The 24126-nt window shown below is 52.6% G+C and overlaps 3 protein-coding genes across 9 annotated transcripts; 2 read left to right on the top strand and 1 right to left on the bottom strand.

Moving 5' to 3' along the window:
- The first annotated feature begins 1047 nt into the window (after window positions 1-1047).
- BECN1 (beclin 1) lies at window positions 1048-15545 on the top strand. 5 transcript variants are annotated; one of them, XM_070060660.1, is made up of 12 exons: window positions 1048-1208; window positions 1479-1607; window positions 5906-5973; window positions 7735-7793; window positions 8741-8831; window positions 8924-9060; window positions 9221-9415; window positions 10483-10629; window positions 11789-11938; window positions 12425-12485; window positions 13919-14061; window positions 14769-15545. In XM_070060660.1, exons 2-12 carry the CDS (start codon window positions 1481-1483, stop codon window positions 14935-14937), a joined length of 1347 nt encoding a protein of 448 aa, XP_069916761.1. In that variant the 5' UTR covers window positions 1048-1208; window positions 1479-1480; the 3' UTR covers window positions 14938-15545. The 5 variants fall into 5 exon arrangements, with proteins under 5 accessions (XP_069916761.1, XP_069916762.1, XP_069916763.1 ...); XM_070060661.1 differs by having other exon boundaries at window positions 1066-1233; XM_070060662.1 differs by having other exon boundaries at window positions 1070-1208; window positions 7735-7886.
- CNTD1 (cyclin N-terminal domain containing 1) lies at window positions 15193-22854 on the bottom strand. 3 transcript variants are annotated; one of them, XM_008271527.4, is made up of 7 exons: window positions 22605-22854; window positions 19142-19217; window positions 18756-18930; window positions 17911-18037; window positions 17314-17458; window positions 16660-16756; window positions 15193-16180 (listed from the first exon to the last, which is right to left on the bottom strand). In XM_008271527.4, exons 1-7 carry the CDS (start codon window positions 22852-22854, stop codon window positions 16010-16012), a joined length of 1041 nt encoding a protein of 346 aa, XP_008269749.2. In that variant the 3' UTR covers window positions 15193-16009. The 3 variants fall into 3 exon arrangements, with proteins under 3 accessions (XP_008269749.2, XP_008269748.2, XP_069916766.1); XM_008271526.4 differs by having other exon boundaries at window positions 17911-18073; XM_070060665.1 differs by lacking the exon at window positions 22605-22854 and adding an exon at window positions 19508-19663 and having other exon boundaries at window positions 17911-18073.
- A 90-nt stretch (window positions 22855-22944) lies between these two features.
- On the top strand, window positions 22945-24124 carry COA3 (cytochrome c oxidase assembly factor 3). The gene is made up of 2 exons (XM_002719408.5): window positions 22945-23352; window positions 23635-24124. The coding sequence occupies exons 1-2, from the start codon at window positions 23139-23141 to the stop codon at window positions 23739-23741; spliced, it is 321 nt and encodes a 106-aa protein (XP_002719454.1). The 5' UTR covers window positions 22945-23138; the 3' UTR covers window positions 23742-24124.
- The last annotated feature ends 2 nt before the right edge of the window (window positions 24125-24126 follow it).

Here is a 24126-nt window from a genome sequence, read left to right on the forward strand (position 1 = left end):
TTCGAGTCCCAGCTGCTCCACTTCTGATCCAACTCTGTGCTATGGCCTGGGAAAGCAGTAGAGGATGGCCCAAGTCCTTGGGCCCCTGCACCCGTGTGGGAGACCTGGAAGAAGCTCCTGGTTCCTGGCTTTGGAGCGGCATAGCTCCAGCCATTGCAGCCAATTGGGGAATGAACCAGAGGATGGAAGACCTCTCTCTGCCTCTCCTTCTCTCTGTGTAACTCTGACTTTCAAATAAATAAATCTTTTTTTTAAAAAAAAAGATAAAATAATGGGCCAGTGTTGTGGTGCCGTGGGTTAAGCCACACCTGTGATGCCGGCATCCCCTATAGGCACCAGTTCAAGCACAGACGACTCCACTTCCAATCCAGTTCCCCTTCCCCCTCCCCATTCCCCTCCCCCTCCCCCTGAATTTACCAGAGAAAGCTTTGGAAGGTGGCTCAAGTGCTTGGGCCCCTCCCACCCACAGGGGAGACCCAGGAGGAGTTCCAGGCTCTCTGCTTCAGCCTGGCCATTGTGGCCATTTGGGGAGTGAACCAGAGTTCTCTGTAACTCTGCCTTTCCCAAAACAAATCATTAAAATAAAAATGATATGATAAGTGAAAGAAGCCAGACACAAAATACTGCCTATTGTATGATTTCATTGCAATGAATGTTTGGAAAAGGCAAATTTATCGAGACAGTAAATTAGTAGAGGCCCCCTTTCGGGGCTGGAAATGAGAACTAACCATAGAGAGGTGCATGCGTGACAGAAAATGTTCTAAAAGTTATGTTGACTGCAAAACCAAAAGTCATAGAACTGCACACTTAAAAGGGGTGAATCTCCTGGTATACAGATTATACTTCAATAAAGTTGTGAAATGCCTCTGCTGGGGCCGGCGTGTGGCGCAGCGGCTTACGCCTCAGGCTGCAAGGCCGGCACCCTCACTGTCCCGACATTGGGGACTGCCCTTCAGCACACGCGGCCAGGCCGCCTGCCGTTCCCCGCTCAGCCGCTGGGGGGCCGCACACCGCAGCCCACGGACCAGGACTGGCGGCGGTTGTCGTGACGTCACGTCCGGTCACGGGCGGAAGTCCTCCGCCGGCGGACCGGGAAGTAGCTAAAGTTTGGGCGATGGCGATTCTGGAGGCCTCGTTCCGAGGCCGACCGGAGGATACGGTGCCCCCGCGATAGACCGAACCTGAGTGGCCGGCTCTAGGGCCCCGAGGTGAAGAGCGTTGGGGACTGAACTGGTACCTTACAAGGGGACCTTGGAACCGTGATGGTCCCTGTTACAGCCCCTTCCCTGACCCTGGGTTCTAACTGGCTTTGCCTGGGCTGCCCCGGAAGCAGGTCCGCCTGGTATCGTACCGCTCCTAGAGGGCTCGGAGCGGACCAGAGTTTTCCCCCGTCACCACCACCAAGGCAGGTAGTAGCCCCGGGCCGGAGGTTAGGGGTGCCGGTTCTGCCTAACGTCGCCTCGTCTCCACCGCCGCAGGGATGGAGGGGTCCAAGACGCCCAGCAGCACCATGCAGGTGAGCTTCGTGTGCCAGCGCTGCAGCCAGCCCCTCAAGCTGGACACGAGCTTCAAGATCCTGGACCGGGTCACCATCCAGGAGCTCACAGGTCAGCGAGATCCCTGCAAAGAGGGTGGCCAAGAACGTGGCAAGTGGGCAGCTTGGAAGCTGTAGGTCTTGTGGTGGCTGTCGGTGGGATCTGTCAGGCTCGCCAGGTGAACCTGGGAAGCTCGCTGCATTTCTCCCGCTCCCTGTTTGCTCGCTGCGAACGTCAAGGAATTCTGACATTGTGCTTCGCAGAGCTTTCTGTAGCAAAGCCAATTTCTATTTTTCTGCTCCTGCTGTGTGGAAGGAAGGGGATGAGCACACACACACGTGCATATGTGTGTGTGCGTGTGTGTGTTACAATAAGCAGCATTTGTTGACTGTCCAAGTGCCTTCCCCCTCCCTATACAGTCCTAGCATCATCACATCATTTTACAGATGAGAATCGAGACTCAGAGAGGTTAAGTAACTTACCCGAGGCCCCGCAGCTGAGTGGAGGAGCAGAGTTTGAGTCCCAGGAAGTGGGGTGAGGTTCAAGAAGAAGACAGAAGGGCAGCTTGAGTAAGCTTTGGGTCTGGAGTCAGCCTGTTTGAGGTGTTTTTTTTTTTTTTTTTTTTTTTTTTTTTAAGATTTTATTATATGTATTTGGAAGGCAGAGTTACACAGAGAGATATCTTCCATCCATTGGTTCACTCCACAGATGACCCCTAGGAACGCCAGGCTGACGCCGGGAACTCCATCCCAGTTTCCCTAGTGGGTGGCAGGGGATCACTGGGGCCATTTTCTGCTGCTTTCCCAGGTGCGTCAGCAGGGAGCGGGATTGTGAGCAGAGCAGCTGGGACCCGAGCCAGCACCCATATGGGATGCCAGCATCACACTTAACTTGGTGCGTCACCCGCGGGCCCCAGCCTGCTCGAGTTTCAATCCTGGCTGTCATTTACGTGAACAACTGTATGCAAAGGGCTTGCCCTCTCTGAGCCTTGGTTTCTCGGCTTCTCTATCTGTAAAAAGTAAAGGTGCTTCATAAGGTAGTTGTCAGGGTCAGTATGACAGAACATGTAACCAGGAGGAAGCTTGCAGGCAGCGCGCAGTAAGCGTTCACTGTTTTATTGCTTGCGTCCTCTTTTTTGAGGGGCATTAACTGTTTACTACAGATTTTCAACTTTTTATGATGGAAGATTTTCAAACACGCTTCATGCAGTCAGGAGAACAGCAGTGCTCTCTGTTGTATCCATCACCTGGCTTCAGCAATTAGCAATACCTGCCCTTCTTATGTTTTCTGTACCTGCCTCTGGCTTCAGCAATTAGCCATACCTGCCCTTCTTATGTTTCCTATTCCTGCCTCATTTCACATCCCCCTCTCAATTACGGTTATCACACTTTTTTTTTCCTGAAGATTTATTTATTTATTTGAAAGTCAGAGTTACACAGAGAGAGGAGTGGTGGAGGGGGGGGGAGAGTCTTCCATCAGATGGTTCACTCCCCAATTGACCACAACGGCTGGAGCTGTGCTGATCTGGATCCGAAGCCAGGAGCTTCCTCTGGGTCTCCCACGCGAGTGCAGGGGTCCAAGGACTTGGGCCATCTTCCACTGCTTTCCCAGGCAGAGAGCTGGATCAGAAGTGGAGCAGCCGGGTCTCGAACTGGCACCCATATCGGACACCAGTGTCATAGGTAGAAGCTGTTGTCACAGCCAGTGTCACAGGAGGTTACGCTACAATGCTGGGTCTCGAACCGGCACCCATATGGGATGCCAGCACCTCAGGGCATTAACCCGCTGCACCACAGCACCGGCCCCCACACTTTTTTTTTTTCTTTAAGATTTATATATTTGTTTGAAAATCAGAGTTACAGAGAGAGAGACCTTACATCTGCTGGTTCACTCCCCAGATGGCTACAACAGCCAAAACAGGACCAGGCTAGGGCCAGTAGCTTCATCTAGGTCTCCCATGTGAATGCAGGGACCCAAGCACTTGGGCCATCTTCCACTGCTTTTCCCAGGCCTTTAACAGGGAGTTTGATCAGAAGTGGAGCAGCCAGACCTCAAACTGGCACCCATATGGGATGCCAGTGTCACAGGTAGAAGCTATTGTCACAGCCAGTGTCACAGGAGGCTACACCACGATGCCAGCCCCCCACTTGTTTTAAGGTAAGTTGTCATGCACTGAAATTCACAAATCGGGGCTAGCTCTGTAGCATAGCGGGTAAAGCCACCAGCTGCAGTGCTGGCATCCCATATGGGTGATGATTGCTCCACTTCCGATCCAGCTCTCTGCTATGGCCTGGGGAAGCAGTGGAAGATGGCCCCCAAGTCCTTGGGCCTCTGTACCTGTGTGGGAGACCCAGAAGGAGCTCCTGGCTTCAGATCGGCTCTGCTCCGGCTGTTATGGCCACTTGGGGAGTGAACCAGTGGGTGGGAGACGTCTGTCTGTGTCTCTGCCTCTCTGTAATTCTGCCTTTCATATAAAATAAAATCTTAAGAAAAGCACAAGTCTCAGTGACACTTTTCTGGTGAATGGCTGTATTCATGTAATTTGACTCATGAAGATGTAAAAAAGCTTCACTTTTCCAGGAAGTTCCCTGATGTTCTTTTCCAGGTTTCCTAGGGAGAAGGGGATATTGACTTTTTTTTTGAAAGATTTATTTGAAAGGCAGAGTGACGGGGGAGAGACAGAAAGAAAGAGATCTTCTATCTGCTGGTTCACTCCCAAAATGAATCAAATGGCCGAAGCTGGGCCAGGCCAATTCAAGGAGCCAAGAACTCCATTTGGTTTTCCCACATGGGTGCTGGGGCCCAAGCACTTGGGCCATCTTCTGCTGCTTTCCCAGGTGTGTTAGTAGGGAGCTAGATCAGAAGTGGAGCAGCCAGGACTCAAACCAGCGTTCTGATATTGGATGCCAGTGTGGAAAGAGACAGCTTAACCCTGGCATCCAGCTTAATGCTGGTCCCTGAGGTTGTTAACTTGTATAAAAAATATGTATGGATCTCCATGTACTCATTACCTGGTTTCAGCAGTTATCAACCTGTATTTATTCGTGTTTCATCTATAGCTCTATCCATTTCCCCCACCCTGAAGCACATCCCAGACACATAACAACGGTAAATATTTTTGAATGATAAGGAGTCTTTAAAATAATCATGATACCATTAACATGTCTTATTCTGATTTTATGGGAGTTGCAGGAACAACAGCTTCTTCATTGTGTAAATAGTGCTTTAAGAAAACATTGGAGGGGGGGCGGCACTGTGGCAGAGTGGGTAAAGCTGCCACCTGTGGTGCTGGCATCCCTTGTGGGCACTGGTTCAAGTCTCTGAGTCACAGCTGCTCCACTTCCAATCCAGCTCTCTTCTTATGGCCTGCAAAAATAGCAGAAGATGGCTGAAGTCCTTGGACCCCTGCACCCATGGAGACCCGGAGGAAGCTCCTGGCTCCTGGCTTTGGATCAGCCCCAGCTACGGCCATTGCAGCCATTTGGGGAGTGAACCAGCGGATGGGAGATATCTCTCTGCCTCTGTAACTCTGCCTTTCAAATAAATCTTTTTTTTTTTTTTTTTTTTTTTAAGATTTTATTTATTTGAGAGGTAGAGTTACAGACGGTGAGAGGGAGAGATGGAGAGAAAGATCTTCCATCTGCTGTTTCACTCCCCAAATGTCTGCAGTGGCCAGAGCTGGGCTGATCTGTGCCAGAGCCAGGAACCTCTTCTGGGTCTCCCATGCAAGTGTAGTGGCCCAAGCACATGGGCCATCTTCCACTACTTTCCCAGGCCATAAGCAGAGAACTGGATCAGAAGAACAGCCAAGACTCGACTGGCACCCATATGGGATGCTGGCACCACAGGTGAAGGATTGACCTACTGTGCCACAGTGCTAGCCCCCTAAATAAATCTTGAAAAAAAAAAAAAAGAAAGAAAGAAAGAAAGAAACCACTGGGGACCAGCATTGTGACACAGCAAGTTAAGCTGCTGCCTGCAATGTTGACCTCCCATATGGGTCCTAGTTCAAGTCCTGGCTGCTCCACTTCCAATCCAACTCTCTGCTAAAGTGCTTGGGAAAGCAACAGAGAACTGCTCAAGTACTTGGGCCCTGCCACCCACATGGGAGACCTAGTTGGACTTCTGGGCTCCTGGTTTCGGCCTGGCCCAGCTGCCATTTGGGAAATGAACCAGCCAATGGAAGATCTCTTTCTCTCTCTGCCTCTCCCTCTCCCTGTAACTCTGCCTTTCAAATAAATGAACAAATCCTAACTTTAAAAAAAAAAAAATGGAGGTGAGGTAGTGACAAAGATACTTCAAATTCTTTTCTCCTACTTTCCTGAGCCTTAATAAGACTGTTTCTGACTTTGTATGTTCCTTGCCCTCAGCTCCATTACTTGCCACAGCCCAGGTCAAACCAGGAGACCCCCAGGAGGAAGAGGCTAACTCAGGAGAGGTAATAGAAGTGTCCTGTCCTCGTGTAATAAACACTGCAGGTGGGAGATGGGGTGTGAACACAGGAGTGCGGGCTGGGCTGCTGCAGCGTACCTGGTGTTCTTAGAGCCCCAGGCTTTGGGGGCCGCTGGTTAACAGGAGACCTTCTGTGCGATCAGGCTGCTCTGGGTTGTCAGCACTTCACAAGTACTCCTGAGCCCGCAGGTGTCCAGTGTAAGTGTGGGAGAGGGGCTCATCTTTGTTTGAAGTAGAATTATAAACATTAAAGGCAGAGATGGGATGACGTATGTGTCCACTGCATTCCACCTGCTGTTCCAGCCGAATACCAATATCCATTCTTCTCCCTTCTCAAACGTGTCTTGGTTTGGACAGTGCATTGTGTGATTACCTAGATCAGGAGTGGGCAGTCGTTTTTCCTCCAAGGGCCATTGGATATTTATAGCATCGCTTGTGAGCCACACAGAATTACCAAATAAAGGCTAGTCTGCTCTGGAGTTAGTTATTGAATTTTGAGCCCCGCCTGCAGTTGCCTTGGCAGGGCCAGAGCAAGGATTTTGTTGGCCTTTCATGGCCCATGACCCGAACGTTCCATACGCGTGCCCTAGACAGGAAGATTGGCAGTGCGATAGAGCATGTCATTTTTAAACTATGATGATGTCAGTGGATGTTATAAGATTTTTTTAAAAAGATTTATTTTATTTGAAAGACAGTTACAGAGAGAGGTAGACAGAGAGGTCTTCCATCCGTTGGTTCACTTCCCCAGATGACCACAACAGCTGGAGCTGTGCCGATCTGAAGCCAGGAGCCAGGAGCTTCTTCCAGGTCTCCCACACGGGTGCAGGAGCCCAAGCACTTGGGCCATCTTCTACTGCTTTCCCAGGCCATAGCAGAGAGCTGGATCAGAAGAGGAGCAGCTGGGACTAGAACCGGCGCCCATATGGGATGCTGTGCTTCAGGCCAGGGCTTTAACGCACTGTGCTACAGCGCCAGCCCCAAGATTTTTTTTTTTTTAAACACACATTTTATTTGGGAGGGGACCACAGGAAACTCCAGTAGGAAACAAGGATGTGAGATGGGAAAGGGAAGGAAGCAAAAGAAGGGGCGGGGCCAAGCCGGTGACACCTGTGGGTGCTTAGAGCACCTGTGGGCCACACCCGGTGAGATGGCTCTGAATGTTCACCTGAGATTTAACCGACTCACGGAGCTGGGGGGCGTATCCACTCACTGCTGTCAGTCATTGGGCTGGACACCCCAGCAGTCAGCCCAGGAGCCAGCAAGAGCCTTCAGCAAAGAGGCATTGGGGCTGGCAGTGGAAGTCAGTAGATGTTGTAAGTTTTTCATCACATACAAGTCGTTTGAAAATACTGAAAACGTAAATGATCCACTTTGTGCTGTGGAAAACTTCATTGCAGTCTGATCTGGCTTTTCCCTTGCGCCATGATTTAGGGTAGTCTCCCCTACCCCTGACTGGAAAGTGTTAGAAAATGCCAATTTAACCATAAGTAGAATGTCACATAGTTAGGAGATGCTGTTCCCCACCAAAAAAAAAAAAAAAAAAAAAAAATGGGATTTGGGGTTTGTCTGAACCCTGGCTCCTTCCTTAGTCATATACAGGGATTGGCCCAATGATACCCATTTCTAAGTCTCAGTCGTTTATCAGTCTGATGGTTACCGATCGAGGGTGAAGCCAAATACTTCTGAAATGGGAACTACTCTTCCTCTGAGCTTCTGAGTCCTAATGCTCTCTTTCTTTCTTTCCCAGGAAGCATTTATTGAAACTCGCCAGGATGGTGTCTCTCGCAGATTCATCCCCCCAGCCAGGTGCCTACAACTCCTCAGCCCCCTGTTCCTGGCCAAAGGCCAGTAGAATTTTGATTGAACCCAGGAATTGAGACCTGGAGCCAGGTGATGGAGGTGAATCATCACCTACCTTTTTGGCTCTTTTGGAAAAGATCCATTCCCTTACTGGCCCCTCACCTGTGCCTCTGCCTGAGCTCTTTTTTTTTTTTTTTTTTTTTTTTTTTTGACAGGCAGAGTGGACAGTGAGAGAGAGAGACAGAGAGAAAGGTCTTCCTTTGCCGTTGGTTCACCCTCCAATGGCTGCCGCGGCCGGCGCACCGCGCTGATCCGATGGCAGGAGCCAGGAGCCAGGTGCTTTTCCTGGTCTCCCATGGGGTGCAGGGCCCAAGCACCTGGGCCATCCTCCACTGCACTCCCTGGCCACAGCAGAGGGCTGGCCTGGAAGAGGGGCAACTGGGACAGAATCCGGCGCCCCGACCAGGACTAGAACCCGGTGTGCCGGCGCCGCTAGGCGGAGGATTAGCCTATTGAGCCGCGGCGCCGGCTGCCTGAGCTCTTATAGCCACTCGGCCGATAGTAGGAACAGTCACTGTAAGGGTGAAGACTAGAAGAGTTGAGGAGGTGGGTTCTAGAAGTTTCGGAGCAGCTAATATTAGGCTTTCAGGTCCTTAGTGTTCACTGGTGCAGTAAAGGTTGCTGGCCAGCATGGTCTTTGCTGCCTCTCCTTCTCTCTACTGCAGACACACATGCTGACTTTTGATGCCCCTCTCCCTCCTTAGTCATCCAGGCCAACCTTCGAGCTGAGTGTCCCTGTGGAAGACCAGCATGGCCTTCCCTTGGGAGTCAGTCGGGCTAGGAGTGGGGATGCGCCTTGAGGCCCCTCAGCTGATCTTGAGAGTCTGCACCGCAGTGGGTGGAGGAGGCCTCTCTGCCCTCTCACCTGGCCCGTGGGCGGGGTCTGTCTGCAGGATGATGTCTACAGAAAGTGCCAACAGCTTCACTCTGATCGGGGAGGCGTCCGACGGCGGCACCATGGAGAACCTCAGCCGAAGACTGAAGGCAAGTTGGCCTCACTCCAGTGTCAGCACTGGCCTGGGGCGGCTGGGCAGCTCACCCAGGCAGGCCTTACCCCGACTCTCCTGCACTTCCAGGTCACCGGGGACCTTTTTGACATCATGTCGGGCCAGACAGACGTGGATCACCCACTGTGTGAGGAATGCACGGATACTCTCTTAGACCAGCTGGACACTCAGCTCCATGTCACCGAAAATGAGTGTCAGAACTACAAGTGAGTGTCTCCAGAGCCGGGGCCCAAGAACTGAGGTCTGGACCGTAGGGCTGCCCCTGCCGTGCGACTGCTCGGCCCCACCCCAGAGGGCCCGCGCACCACTCCAGCAAATGGAGTGACGGGGCCCTGCGCTCAGTGCACTCCACTCCGTCCTTGGCAGGCGCTGTTTGGAGATCTTGGAGCAGATGAACGAGGATGACAGTGAGCAGCTGCAGAAGGAGCTGAGGGAGCTGGCCCTGGAGGAGGAAAGGCTGGTCCAGGAACTGGAAGACGTGGAAAAGAACCGCAGAACGGTGGCAGAAAGCCTGGAGAAGGTCCAGGCTGAGGCTGAGCGGCTGGATCAGGAGGAAGCTCAGTGAGTAACCTGCTCCCCGCCCCGGTTCTCCAGGCTCAGGAGAGGAAGTGGCTCCCAGCTGAGCACGCCTGATTAGTTTGGTAACTGTCATCAACTGGCATCCAGTGCCGTATCTGCTCTGCACCCTGCATTCTGTGTGTCGTGAGAGTTACGTAGGGAGAGTCAGCATGAGTAAGTGAAGAGAGATTAGCTAGAGAGTTCAGAAACCGGCGCTCTGGTCTTTGCTGTGTCCTGTAGGGAATGGGCTCTCGTCTCCATTTGGAAAATAAGCATATTAGCATGCACTTGTTCCCTACCTTTGTCAATTTACTTTATTTCCTTGAGAGAAAGAAAGAGATCACCTGCCCAATGGTTCGTTCCCCCTGAATGCCTGCTATAGCCAGGGCAGGACCAGGCTGAAACCAGGAGCCAGGAACTCCATCTGGGTCTCCCATACATGTGACGGGGACTCAACTACCTGAACTGTCACCTGCTGCTCCCCAGGGTGCGCATTAACAGGAAGCTGGAATCAAGAACGGGGTCGGGGCTTGAACCCTGGCTCTGTGATACAGGTACAGGGTACAGGGATCCCAAGCAACATCCCAACTGCTGCACCAAGTGCCCACCTGCTGAGGGCTGTGGGTAACCTGAGAACCCTCCGGCCAGTGGAGGAGACAGTGTCCGCACCAAAGTCCAAGAAGTCAAAAGCAGGAAAAAGTCAGTTTCTCACAGAGTGGTATAACACACTTCACAAAGAACAATCTACACAAGTTAAGTTCTAGAGATTGATTCTGCCAGTTTATGGACGAAGCCACTCCTAACCCATTCACCTCACTTCTGAAAAAGATCAGAAATGTAGGAGATGTTTTGCCCTGGTTTGGGGGAGTTCTTTCCCTCCACTGTCTGCAGATGGCAGCTCAAATTTGTGCCATTTTTATGCCTCCCAGGCTAAACAGCGTGGTGTTCTGGGAGTGGTGTCTCTGCCAAGTACAGAAGCTGCTGTCACTGGGGGACTGGAGTCGGTAGTGGGAGCTTTCAGAGGTGCGATGCCCGAGAGGCTGTAACCCCCGGCTGTTGGCTGCTCACAGGTATCAGAGAGAATACAGTGAATTTAAACGACAACAGCTGGAGCTGGACGACGAGCTGAAAAGTGTGGAAAACCAGATGCGTTATGCCCAGATGCAGCTGGACAAGCTGAAGAAGACCAACGTCTTCAACGCGACCTTCCATATCTGGTAATGTGGGCCGGAGTGGGAGGAGCGTCTGGGGTATTCTGTGTGTCTGACCCTTAGCTGTTGACCGCTAAGCCAGTGGCCCCCCTCCCGCCAAGGAGGCCATCTTCCCGCTGGCCACATTTCTGTCATTTCCGTGATGGGCTAAGGTGTTGGATTTCTGGAGCTTAGTGACATCCGCCTTTGCACGAAAAAGGAAAGAACTCTAGCTGAGCCCTCTCCTGCAACCCCAGGAGAGCCCGGACAGCTGCCCGGTACTGACTTCTTGTCCCCACGGTCGTCCTTGTATGCATCCATTTAACTGGAAGCCGTCTGTGTGGTCGGCACGGTGCTGAGTGCCGGGAGGGCAGCTGGAGCACTGTGCGGTCCCTCCCACAGCTCAGGACGTGGTGACAGGACAGGTCCGTCCCAGCGGTCGTGGCCCAGGGCAGCGAGGTCGCCCCGGCTGCTGTGGGAACTCATAAGGGCACTTCCCCCAACTCAGGGGGGCTGCACGGCAAGTTCTGCCCCGAGGAGGGTGGTATTTAAGCTGAGAGGGGAAGCAGAAGTCTACAGAGGCGGTGTAGTTCCCACCCGAGAGGGCGTCGGAGGCACAGGAAGGGGGAAGAAGGAGTGGTGAATTCCGAGCTGGAAGGAGCTTGTGACTGAGGGTGGAGCGTAGCAGTGAGTGGCGACGCAGAACTGGAGAGGCGGCGCTTCCTGCAGGGTCCTGTCGGCTCCTCGTGGGCTGTGCGCTTGACCCAGAAGGCGTGGGAGCCCCTGAAGCCTGGCAGGCAGAGAAGTGCCGTAGTTAGATTTGTGACTGATAGCCGTACCGGCTGTGTGTGCGAAGTGCCTTGTGGGTAGGGATCGACACAGGAAAGAGGAGTAGCAGAGTTGCAGAAGTGGACAGATTCAGGCAGTTTGGGCGGTAGAAGCAGTGGAGAGTCGGGGAGAGGGAGCTGAGAGCGTTCAAGGATGACACCCGGCTTTCTTTGCCGTCTGAGCGGCACGGGGAACGGCGATGACTCAAGTTGTAAGCATGTGTTCAGAATGCCGGGTGGAGCTTGGATCTGTGCGTCCGAAGATAAGGGGAGAGATTTATGCTAGGTTTTGGGTGAGTGGGAAGTGGGGTTCTAAGTAAGCCCTGTATTTTTCCCCTGCCCTCTGCCTGCCTCTGTAGGCACAGTGGACAGTTTGGCACAATCAATAACTTCAGGCTGGGCCGCCTGCCCAGTGTTCCTGTGGAATGGAATGAGATTAATGCTGCTTGGGGCCAGACAGTGTTGCTGCTTCATGCCCTGGCCAATAAGATGGGTCTGAAATTTCAGAGGTAAGAAATTCGGCCCCTTCTTGGGGTGTGATGACTTTGATCTCATCCGTGTCTCCAGCCTCGTGCTGCTCCCCGTGGTGGCCAAGCCCTCGCTGCCAGTGGTAGGAGCTCCTCTGGGCGGAGGCTGTCTGCTCTGGTTTTCCCCTCAGCACAGGCTCTTTCCGCTGAGCACTGTCACCAGGCTGCAGGACGATGCCACGGTGTCCAGAACCTTCGCGTTCCTCAAGATAGTTTCAGTTTTTGTTTTTCATATCTGAACCAAAGCATAAATTTGTCCATGAAAGACTGCCAGACAGTCACATAATAAATGTACTTTGTTCATTAGACCCAGTCTCTGAAACATGGGTCCCGTGGGGATGGAGAGAGAGGGTTGGCATTAATGAAAGAAGCCCTCGGGCAGACTGAAGGTTGGGAAGCACTGGGTCGTGAGCCCCGGGATGGCTTTGGGAGCGCCCTGTGTGCATCTCTGCGTGCTCTCCACCGTAGGTATCGACTGGTGCCCTATGGAAATCACTCGTATCTGGAGTCTCTGACAGACAAATCTAAGGTACTCTGGGAAGGTACAGGGTCTTATACCGTCTGACAACATGGGTTTTTTTTTTTTTTTTCTTTAAAGATTGATTGATTGATTGATCTGAAAGAGTTACAGGTGGAGCAGGGGAATGGACAGAGAGAGCGAGCTTCCATCTGTTGGTTCACTACCCGCATGGCCACAACAGCCAGGGCTGGGCCAGGCTGAAGCCAGAAGCCTGGAGCTTCATCCAGGTCTCCCACATGGGTGGCAGGGGCCCAAACGCTTGGGCCATCTTCTACTTTCTCAGACCATTAGCAGGGAGCTGCATTGGAAGAGGAGCAGCCGGGACACGAACTGGCACCCACATATGATACCTGCGCTGCAGGCACAGGCTTAGCCTACAGTGCCTCAGTGCTGGCCCCTGATTTTTTTAAAAAAAAAGATTCATTCGTTTGAGAGGCAGAGTTACAGAGAGAGAGAGGGAGAGACAGAGAGAGAGGTCTTTCATCCACTAGTTCACTCTGATGGCCATAATGTACAAAGTTGGGCCGATCAGGAGCTAGGAGCTTCTTCCGGGTCTCCCACGTAGGTGCAGCAGCCCAAGCACTTGGGCCTCCTACATGCTTTCCCAGGCCATCAGCAGGGAGCTGGATTGGAAATGAAGCAGCTGGAACTCAAACTGGTGCCCATATGAGATGCTGACACTGCAGGCAGAAGCTTAACCTGCTGTGCCACAGTTGTGACCCCAAATGTTTGTTTGTTTGTTTGTTTTTAAGATTTATTTATTTATTGCAGAGGCAGAGAGAGAGAAAGCAAAGGTCTTTCATCCACTGGGTCACTCCCCAATTAGCTGCAACAGCTGGAGCTGAGCCGATTCAAAGCCAGGAGCCAGGAGCTTCTTCCGGGTCTTCCACATGGGTGCAGGGGCCCACGGACTTGGGCCATCTTCTACTGCTTTCCCAGGCCAGAGCAGAGAGCTGGATCAGAAATGGAACAGCCAGGACTCAAACCAATGCCCATATGGGATGCTGGCACTGCAGGCAGCGGCTTTACCCACTATGCCACGGCGCTGGCCCCCGGATGTTTGGTTTTAATATTGGCATTATTCAGTTTCTTAGATTGAAATACCTCGTGGAGAGCCAGTGTCTCATTCAGGTTTAGCTCCTTGGGGCTTGCAGAGAATTCCTACAGCTGGTTGAGAAGGATGTATGTGCTAGGCTGGGGAAGCAGTCACAGTGAAGAAGAGGGTAGTGTGTCTCCATGCAAGGTGAAACAGAAGTGTGTTGTTATTTGCCCGTGGTGGTTGGGATTGTTCAAGGTTATGGAACACGATGGAGGCTAGCCACAACAGTAGTTTCCAACGCATACAGACAGAACATGCCTTGAGAGACTGATAGGATGGGGAAGGATCTCTGGTAGCCTTTCTTTGTGCCACAAACGTTAGTCAGTTCTCTCTTTTTGGACAGGAGCTGCCATTATACTGTTCTGGGGGGTTGCGGTTTTTCTGGGACAACAAGTTTGACCATGCAATGGTGGCTTTCCTGGACTGCGTGCAGCAATTTAAAGAAGAGGTTGAAAAGGGCGAGACACGTTTTTGTCTTCCGTACAGGTCAGTATCCCCCAGTGCTGAGTGAACCTGTAGTGGGACCACATTGACCAGAACGGAAGGCACAGTAAGAACTGAGGCCTAACAGTTTAAGTGGTGGGAAAGCCAAAGATGGCGCCGTCACGTGACACTGATGGGCAAGACAGAATGTGAGCACCGCGTCTCTGGGTCAGGGAATGTTGTTTTAGGTGGTTTTGTGGACTTCCTTGGCACAGAGCTCAGACCTGGTCTCCAGTTTCAGGAAGGTTTTTCCCTGCAACCCTTGGAAATATATAGGAATGCTGCTTTTGGTCACATTTTGTAGAAGCCCATGGGTGGCTGGAAACCCTAGGCCAGGAGAGCAGGGCCGAGCCGCTCCTAGCACCCTCAAATGGCATTTCTTTTCCTGCTTCTCTTTCCCCCTCCCGAGTTCGGAGATGCCAGGAAAACAGTGGGAAGTACTGTAGCCTACACTCATCCCCTGCTCCAGGCCTCTCCTCAGTTTGGGTGTGTGTCCTGTCCCTGTACTCGGTGGTGACAATAAGGCTCTTGTGACAGCCGCCTTGATTTTTGGCTTTCAAGCAAATCCAAAATACACTACGGTTCCTTGCCAAGAGTTCTTTAATAGATACAGTGACGTGAATGGTCCCATGATCATATCCTCGCCCGTCTGCCTGGAATGACTTCACTGGATCTCGGTTACTAATGAGCTCTGCTGTGTCCATCTGCAGGATGGATGTGGAGAAAGGCAAGATTGAAGACACAGGAGGCAGTGGCGGCTCCTATTCCATCAAAACCCAGTTCAATTCTGAGGAACAGTGGACAAAAGCTCTCAAGTTCATGCTGACAAACCTCAAGTGGGGTCTTGCTTGGGTATCCTCACAATTTTATAACAAATGACTTTTTCCTTAGGGGATGTTTGCCTTAAAGGCTTTAAAATTTGTTTTGTTTGCAGAAAGTTTAAATTTGGGTAACATTAAACAACATATGTTTACAATACCAAAAAAGAAAATCCACAAAAGCCACTTTATTTTCAAGTATCAGATGACAGTCTCCAGAGCTACCACATGCCATGTACAGCACCGACCCTTGTCACAGTTTTGACTCTCATCCCATGCCTGCCTTCCCTCTCTCCCCTGAAAACAACTAATTTAATTTTGTGTTTTTTTTTTTTTTAACTGAGTTGAACTGAGATTGACGTGTTCTCACTGGACTTTAGCTCTCTCGACTTCCTGCACTTAAAATACGAAATAGAAACTTCTGTCTCCACTGAGAGACACGTTGGAGGCACACAGTTGGATAACGTGGGAAATGACACCTAAGCTTTGTCTGGTCACCGTGTGATGTGCTCAGACGCTGAAACTGAACACTTCTCCCTCAGTTCTAGTCCTGAATGTCTACTCTGCTCCGTGTTAGCGATATGAAGTGGTGTTTGATACTGTTTGAGACATTATTGAGAGATTTAATTATTTGTAATAAAAGATTTGCTACAGGCTGATAACTGCTCAGAGGTGAACTGTTGGGTTTTTCTTTAAAATAGAGTGCTTTGTATTCTGGGAGAAAAGACTTCAAGTGCAGGTACATGGAAATTGAAACCTGCTTGAGATGGGTTCCTTTTCTTTCTTCCTTTAAAAAAAAAAAAAAAAAAAAAAAAAAAAAAAAACTTCTGAATATAGAGAGCTGTAGCACTCAATAACAAAACAATGTTAAATTAACTTTAAGATGCTCAGGTAAGGTTACTTGGATGGTCTATATTTGAGCCAGTAAATACTGAACATGTCTGATGTTTCCCTCTTAATGAAATTAGGTTAAGGAAATAGCTTGTTAAGCAAAAATAAAAATAGGCACAGAATTGGAATACAAAATAGAGTGCAAAAGAGACACTTGGAACCCTTGTGCCCTCGTGTGAAAGTACCCAGCGGCAGGGATGGCTGCGCTGACGGAGGCTGTTTGTGTGGTGGGTCAGCCTGCCTCATGTGTTGGAGGAAGCAGCAGCCCTCAGAACGCGGGCTGCCGGGTGGGGAGGAACAGGCTGCTGCCGCCCTGGCGTGCTGGCTCCCACGCTGTGAGTCAGGATTGCGTAAGAGAACTCCGCGATGCTCTCCGAGGCGATGCCAGTGATACTCTGCAGATGCCCCACAACCTTCAGAAAGAGAGACAGGTTTCTGATTACTAAGTAATCTCAACATGTGTTAGTTCACAAACACACATGGCCTGGGATGTGCTCACACATTGCTTCATTTCTCTGGACCTACAGGGAAGATTAAATCCAGATTCCCATGTTTGCCAATGGCCAAAGTAGGATCCCTGGCCCTGACACTGCTAGCTAAACGTTTCCCTCCGCTGAAGGTAAACTTTGTGAAATATCATGGGGCTGTTTGGGGGAATGTTCTTACTGGACTCAACCACAGCAGTGGGCATCGCCCTGAAGGGAACTGAATAAGCCCACTGTGGGCCTCTGTGTCTAACTGCATCACTTTCAGTCCCATCCTAGTGTTTTCCCTGCACAGCCTACGCTCACATCCTAGCCGGGGGGCTTGGCACTTGTCTTCTGCGGGCTGGTGAGGGGATGCTCTCTGGCCCTGGATCCTGCCGGTGCCGGTCCTGCGCAGTGGTGCTTACCTGGCTCCAACACTCGCGGGTTTGGATGAAAGCACTTGCTGCGATGATTCCTGCTGCCAACAGCATGAAGTCTTCCTTCACTGAAATGAACTTTTCCCTGAGTGATTAAAACCATATTAATTTTGGAGCTAGAATGAAACTTGATCTTTCAAGTCTTATGTTGGTCATCTTGGAGTGTTTTGATTTGGAGAGAAACGGCCCCTCGTGCCTGCCCTGTTCATCTGGGATGAAAACATGAGCCTCAGGTCTGACCGACTTCCTAACAGATGTAACCGTGAGGCTTTCGACCGCTCTGACTCCACAGTAATCAGACACTTTGTCCAAGCTGCAGCCCTGTGACTGGCTTTTTGTTCCCCTCAGTGACTCTGAAAGCAGTCTAAGAATCTCAGGTTATAAGCAGAACTAGGAAAGAAAAATATGTTAATTACTTGAGGTAATTTAAACCTAAGAGTAAAAGCCTTTAGGGTTTTCCCGATCGGGCTCAGTCATCTGCATCCAAACAACATCTTGGTAGTTAATGAAAACCAGGTCACCTGTGCAGGGTACCCGTGAAGCGGAGGCCTGGCGAGGCTCCTTCTGCTCCCCCCTGGTTCCTGTGGTCTGTGCTCCGCCCTCTGTTCTTGGAAGGAACCACGCCTGTAGGAGTTGCCTTACCCTTGGAGCTGACTGGGCGTGGAGTTCTCGATGGCAGCCCTAAGCAGGCTGTCATAAATGGGCTCATGCAGCAGGTAGACCAGGTCGAGCAGGGTCAAGCAGGTTGGATGCAGCTGTGTGGCTGGCACCAAGCAGCCGTTGTAGCCTGCACGGAGTACGGGCAAGGGAGGAAGCATTAAGTGCATCTCTGATCACAGCCACAGGTGTCTTGTGACATAAAGCTGTTAAGCTGTTCGTGCTTCCTGGTCGCTCTGTTCTATAAAAAGTCTGTTTAGCAGGTCAGTTATGAAGGACAAAGGGAGAGGCAGAGAAACCTCCATCTACTGTGTACATACAATAAAGTATATTTGTTCTCTCTTATCTTACTCCTCTCCTCCTCTCTATGAAGTCAACTCTTTGATCCTGCAGTTGGAGCATGCCTGGCGGGTCCACATAGAAACCAGCCGCCGGGACCTCTGGGCTGCTTTCCCTGACAGTGCCAGAGGAACGCCTCAGGCTTCCTCCTCTTCCTCACCGGCGGGCTCTGCCCACCGCTCCCGGTCCCTGGGCTGCGGGGAAGCCTGCAGCCCTCCTTCCCTGTCGCACTTAGTGGAGTACCTAACACCTCCAGGAGCATCTCCACGTAGGCCAGGGGCGTGGGCAGGTTGATCTGGAAGTTCAGAGACTTCAGGACGTCAAGCTCTGACTCCAGCAGTTCTTCTTTAGTGTACAGATACCCCAGAGCCTGGAGGAAATTCAAGACGGTAACGTTGCTGATTATCTGGGCAAACGGAAACAAGACGGAGAGGGTGTGAGGATAAAGGTCGCAGAGCCCGGCGGAGCACACCGAGCCCCTCACCTTCCTCGCCAGTCTTCTCCCAGGAATCCCCCTCTGCTCTGCCCGTCAGCTCTGCCTCCCTTAGCTGCTGCACACGCTGCTTCCAGGACCTGGGTCTCCCTCCCACGCCCCTGCCCTTTTAATGGCACTTCCTGGACTGTTCGAGGCTGACGGACGCGCGGAGCGCTTTGGCACACTATCTGCGCGTGTGTCTTGTCCCATTAGGTGATAAATTCCTTGAGAGCACAGCCGTGTTTTCCCTGTCGCTGCCATGACACCGTAGAAGAAACTCGAGCTTTTGTTGAATGACAGGTCTTCCTGTACAGGTGCGGGGTAGTGATGTGGGAACATTTTATCCTTTACAAATGTAGTGGGTTGCCTTTAATGCTGATAGGTATGTTGGCAATTCAGGCACTTTATGTAAACTGTCCTTGAGTCCAAGGGGAGGAAAGGTGACCCGTGTGAATGATGGCACCTGCCCAGCAATTCTACCTTGGGAACAGAACTGCAGGCTATTTAGTAACTGCCTCCATGTGGCTGTCTGTGCGTGCAGAGGTATGCTTAGGAAGCCTAATCCTCTGGCATCGCCACAGAGGGAAGGTGCCGGGGCAGCCCAGCTGCTTACTTTGTAGTGGAAGGAGAGTTTGCTGGCCAGCTGAACGCATGACACGAGCCGGAGGACAAACTTGCTGAAAAGCTGCTCTCTGAGGACTCTCCAGGTCGGGGACTCTGTCTTCCCATTGCTGCTCAGCTGCACCGCGGCCTGCCTGCAGATCTTCTCTGCCTGCTTCACCATAAACCTGGGCGGGAGGGAGGGCGGGGTGGGCGATCCACACTCATACACAGCCAAGGGAGTCTGCACGGCAAAGCAGGCTACGTGTACTCCTCGCTGGTTTCAACTGGCCAAGCAGTCCACACTGGTAAACAAGAGGGGCAAAGCGGTGCTTCTGGGAGTCAGTCACCGCAGCCGTTCTGAGGTGCCACTCACACGGCCTGCTGCTCGAGCTTTACCTTTCTAGGATTTCGACAGCCTGGTAGCTCACGGATTTCTCCAGACACCATTGTTCAGACAGGAGAAAAACAAACTCTGCCAAAACAGGAAAGAAGGACGTAATTCACGAGGTGCAACCAAAACTGCCCTGTGAACTCTTGGCACTGTATAAAAGCCGCGATCCAGCCGAGGGAAGAGGGTCAGGAGGTGAGGAAGATGAGACTGAAACAACCGGCCGAGCCGCTTGCTTTGCTGCCAGCAGGCAGATCAGAGGCACGAAGGGGAGGCCGAGTGGCTGCCAACGACAGGCCTACCAGGCCCCCTCCGGCCCTGCGTCCCGTGGGTCTCAGCTGCTAGAAGGCTTGGCCGGGAACACATAAACAGACCCGCTGCTCTAACTGGCCTCTGCAGCATGCTGGGAACTCCCAGTTTCAAGGGCGATTTTTGGACGGATAAAAACCTTCACCCCCTCTTCTGTGTTCAGTGGAATGTTGGCAGGAACAGAAAGGTGCCTGCTGGAGCTTCGATACTCTTTATGACACTGTTTGCTTAGTAACCACCCTCCGAGAGTCCCCACTGCTTCACAAACACAGTTCACCTGACAGCTGGACACTGTCTCTCCACCACCAGCTTGTTGGGTAAACCTGCGCTGGCCGGGCCTCTCCCTTTGTGACTGTGGAGTGACATGTTTTGCAGAAACAGCCCCTACATCACGGAACTCAGCCCAGTCTGGGGGGGTCACTGGGAGGCGGGGAGACACCTGGGCGAGATGTCTGCCTCTGGGTCCCTTGGAAGAACAGCCCCAGCTAGAATCCTCTTTAGCTTGCAGTCTCATCAGAGGGTGTGAGGAGGGCAGATGTCAGTTCTCCACAAAGGAAGCTCCTGCAGACCTAGGAACTCAGCATTGCTCAGCGGTTACACATCCACTTAGATCTTCAGAGAAAATCTGACTTTCTTAGGGAAAAGGAGTCATGTGAAAAGACCAAGTTAGGCCGGCGCCGCGGCTCACTAGGCTAATCCTCCGCCTTGCGGCGCCAGCACACCGGGTTCTAGCCCCGGTTGGGGCGCCGGATTCTGTCCCGGTTGCCCCTCTTCCAGGCCAGCCCTCTGCTGTGGCCAGGGAGTATAGTGGACGATGGCCCAAGTACTTGGGCCCTGCACCCCATGGGAGACCAGGAGAAGCACCTAGCTCCTGCCATGGGATCAGCGCGGTGTGCTGGCCGCGGCGGCCATTGGAGGGTGAACCAACGGCAAAAGGAAGACCTTTCTCTCTGTCTCTCTCTCACTGTCCACTCTGCCTGTCAAAAAAAAAAAAAAAAAAAAAAAGACCAAGCTGGCACACAAGGGTTTAACCTAATCTTCGCGACACTGCACACACACGCCTGAAACCTTGTCGTCAGAGACCCTGCTCTGCTAGCAGTGTCCACTCGCAGAACAGATGACTTGAGGCCATTCAGCAAAGTCCCCCAGAACACCTAACTGTGTGATCAGCCGGGCCTGCTGTCTGCTGGGCTGTGGGCTGCATTTCTTAGTTTTGTGTGTGGAGGGATGAGTGGTTTTCTCTTGGCTTCCACCTGAGTTACCTGCGCATTTGTTTCTATTTTCCATCTTAGTTTACCAAGAATATTGAGCTTGGCTTAAGTGAGATGGCTGAGGGGCACACCTCCCCCGCTCACATACTCAGATCTTCCCACCTTATCACAAAGCTCAGCGAATATTCCTGAATTGCTAAGTAGCACGGCCTTAGGAAGTCCTGCTGAAGCATGAGCGGTGCTGGCCACCACCCTGCTTCAGACCCTCCTCTGGCTTCCCTCTCCCTGTCTCCCCAGCCTGCCCTTCTTTCCCTCACGGCTCTTCGTCCCACTCCAGTTCTCCAGAACACGACGTGCTGCGCAGGGAACCTCAGTGGGCCGGCTTCTCTTTATCTTCCCCAAACAAAAGTTGTTTCCTCCTGTTGTCTTTTTTTTTTTTTTTTTTTTTTTTTTTGCGGGGGGGTGTCTTAGGGCACGGCCACACTTCGGTCTCCTAGGCCCAACTCTAGAACTCTTGATTCCTTCATTTCTTGAATTGACCCACAGTAGAACCTAAGACTTTGTCTCAGCGCTATTTTTAAAAAAAAATTTTTTTTGACAGGCAGAGTTAGACAGTGAGAGAGAGAGAGACAGAGAGAAAGGTCTTCGCCTTTCCATTGGTTCACCCTCCAAGTGGCCGCTGCAACCGGCACACCACGCTGATCTGAAGCCAGAAGCCAGGTGCTTCCTCCCGGTCTCCCACGCGGGTGCAGGGCCCAAGGACTGGGCCATCCTTCACTGCACTCCCGGGCCACAGCAGAGAGCTGGACTGGAAGAGGGGCAACCAGGACAGAATCTGGCGCCCTAACCAGGACTAGAACCCGGTGTGCCGGCACCACAGGTGGAGGATTAGCCTAGTGAGCCGCGGCGCCGGCTGGCACTGTTTTTGATCCACCTCTTTTGTCCTCCCCCAGACTACTGAGACGCCCCTGGCCTGCCTGGCTCCCATCTCTCTCTGGTCAGATCCATCCCTTACATCACCTCCAAAATAACCGCTACTAAGGCAAAGGTCCCAGCTGTATCATTCCCTTGTTTAAAAACCTTCCCTTGGGGCTGGCGCTGTGACCCCATGTGGGCGCCAGTTCTAGTCCCGGCTGCTCCTCTTCCGATCCAGCTCTCTGCTATGGCCTGGGAAAGCAGTTGAAGATGGCCCAAATCCTAGGGCCTGTGCACCCGCATGGGAGACCCGGAAGAAGCTCCTGGCTCCTGGTTTCAGATCAGCGCAGTTCCAGTCGTTGCGGCCAATTGGGGAGTGAACCAGGGGATGGAAGACCTCTCTCTGCCTCTCCTCCCTCTGTGTAACTCTGACTCTCAAGCAAAAAATAAATAAATCTTAAACAAACAAAAAACACAACTTTCCTGGCTTCTCGTTTCCCTACTGCCCCAGGCAGAAACGCCTCCCCTGGCGTTCAGACTGCCCCGTGGAACGTCGTCAGCCGCCTCTGGTCTCAGCTCAACACGGTTCCCACACCTCCGGCCAACGTGGGCTCCACTACCCGCAGGCACCCAAGCTTCAGTCACGCAGAGGCAATGCCCCCTCTTCCACCTCCGCCCACCAGTCTACCCCAAACGCCATGCCTGAACCACTCCTTGTTTGTCCTACCCATCACGCCTTTCAGTCCCCACAAAAGCCAATTTTCTCTGTCACTTATCTAGTCATACCTGTACCTGGTCATTTGGTTAACCGTCACCCAAGGCTTGCACCTAGGTGGAGGGCAAAGGACCCTAGCGCTATTTCACCTCTCTAGACCAGCCTCTAACGGGGAAGAAAGCGAGGGCAGGGCGCTCCGGATCCTGTAGGTGCTAACAGGAAATCATTTGAATACACAGAATCCCAAGGTCGGTCGTCAAACAGAGATGCCCCAGTCTCCCCTAAACCCGCTAAACCCGGCTCCCAGCCCTGCGGCCACACCCACGATCCGTGTCTCCCTGAAGCTGCCCATCCGGCCCGCTGCCTCCTGCACTGCTCGCTCGTTCTGCTGGGCCAGGTGAAGCAGGGAGTCTTCAATCGTCTCTGTGGCAACAGCCCCAAACTGAAAGTCACTGACGGGGGTCACCCTTGGCCTCGCAGCTCCGTCCATATTCAGAAGCCTTTTGGGCCACCAGGACTGTTCATTGGACCCAGAAACCGGCCCCCTTTGCTTCTTTCCAGAATCTTCCATCACAACCCAGGTCCCTTGTTCTCGTCTCTAGTCTGAGGAAAACCGAGTTCCCTACATAGCCTCGCGCCTGCCACTGCTTTTACGCGACCCAACGGCCACGGTCCCCTCAGCCAATCAGAAAGCAGACCGCTTCCCGCCTCCTCCACCCTTCCGGTGTTGCCAAGCCGCGGCTCTACTCGGAAAAGAGCTCGCGAACCACAACTCCCAGCGTCCCCTGCGGCGGCCAAGGACTACTATTCCCAGCGAGCCTCGCGCCCAGGAACTGCGAAGGGCGGAGCGGCAACATGGCGGCGTCTGGAGCCGGTGACCCTCGCGATGCTAAGAGTGAAAAGGCCCCGTTCGCGCAGCGCATCGACCCGACTCGGGATAAACTGTCTCCCGCGCAGCTACATTTCATGCGGCAGGTGCAGCTAGCCCAGTGGCAGAAGACGCTGCCGCAGCGTCGGACCCGGAACATCGTGACTGGCCTGGGCATCGGGGCCCTGGTGTTAGCTATTTGTATCCATCCTGGATGTTGACTCAGGGAGACAGCAGGGGAAGGGGCACAGAAGCGAGTAGGAGGATGGCCCAGCGTCTGGTGTTTGGGTGAAATGCAGTTAGCACCCTGACCTTGTCATTGCTAGGGTGCTTTTAATGGGGTGTGTTAATAACGGAATTGGGGTCAGGGCTAGGCTGGGAGACTGGAATCACTGGTTGGGCGGATGGGAGAACGGGTGGCAGGGCAAGTCTAGAAACAGGGAATGCGGGTGTTCCAAGTGGTTTCCTGAACCCTCCTCCCAGACGGTTACACCTTCTACTCCGTGTCCCAGGAGCGCTTCCTCGATGAGCTGGAAGACGAGGCCAGAGCCGCCCGCGCGCGTGCTCAGGCAAGGGCGGCAGGACCCTGACCCGGCTGGGCCTCGCGCCTCTGCAGCCTGCTGGAGCCCCTCCACGTCACCCCGTCGACCTGCTCACAGCATCGCTGGCCTGCTTAGAGTCCTTGGACCATGACTGAGCCCAAGAAGCCGGAGGCTTGGGGGGGGGGGTGGCCACTGCGGGGGGCCACTGCTCGCCTCCCACCGTGTACAGTGGCTGAGCCTTCTTGTAATTGGTTTCCTTGTTTGAGAGGTGTGTGACCTTGGCTTTTCTCGGACTTTCTGACTTGGTGGCTTAGCCCCTTGGCCTCCTAGGGGCCCAGCTGCTTCGCGGGTGGGTGTGGCAGCTCTGTGCAGCCTAATGTGGGAAAGGTGGGGTCAGGTTAACCATAATAAACTGAATCATCTCTCCCGGAGC

This window comes from Oryctolagus cuniculus, chromosome 17, assembly GCF_964237555.1.
Source record: "Oryctolagus cuniculus chromosome 17, mOryCun1.1, whole genome shotgun sequence".
Classification (NCBI taxonomy): domain Eukaryota; kingdom Metazoa; phylum Chordata; class Mammalia; order Lagomorpha; family Leporidae; genus Oryctolagus; species Oryctolagus cuniculus.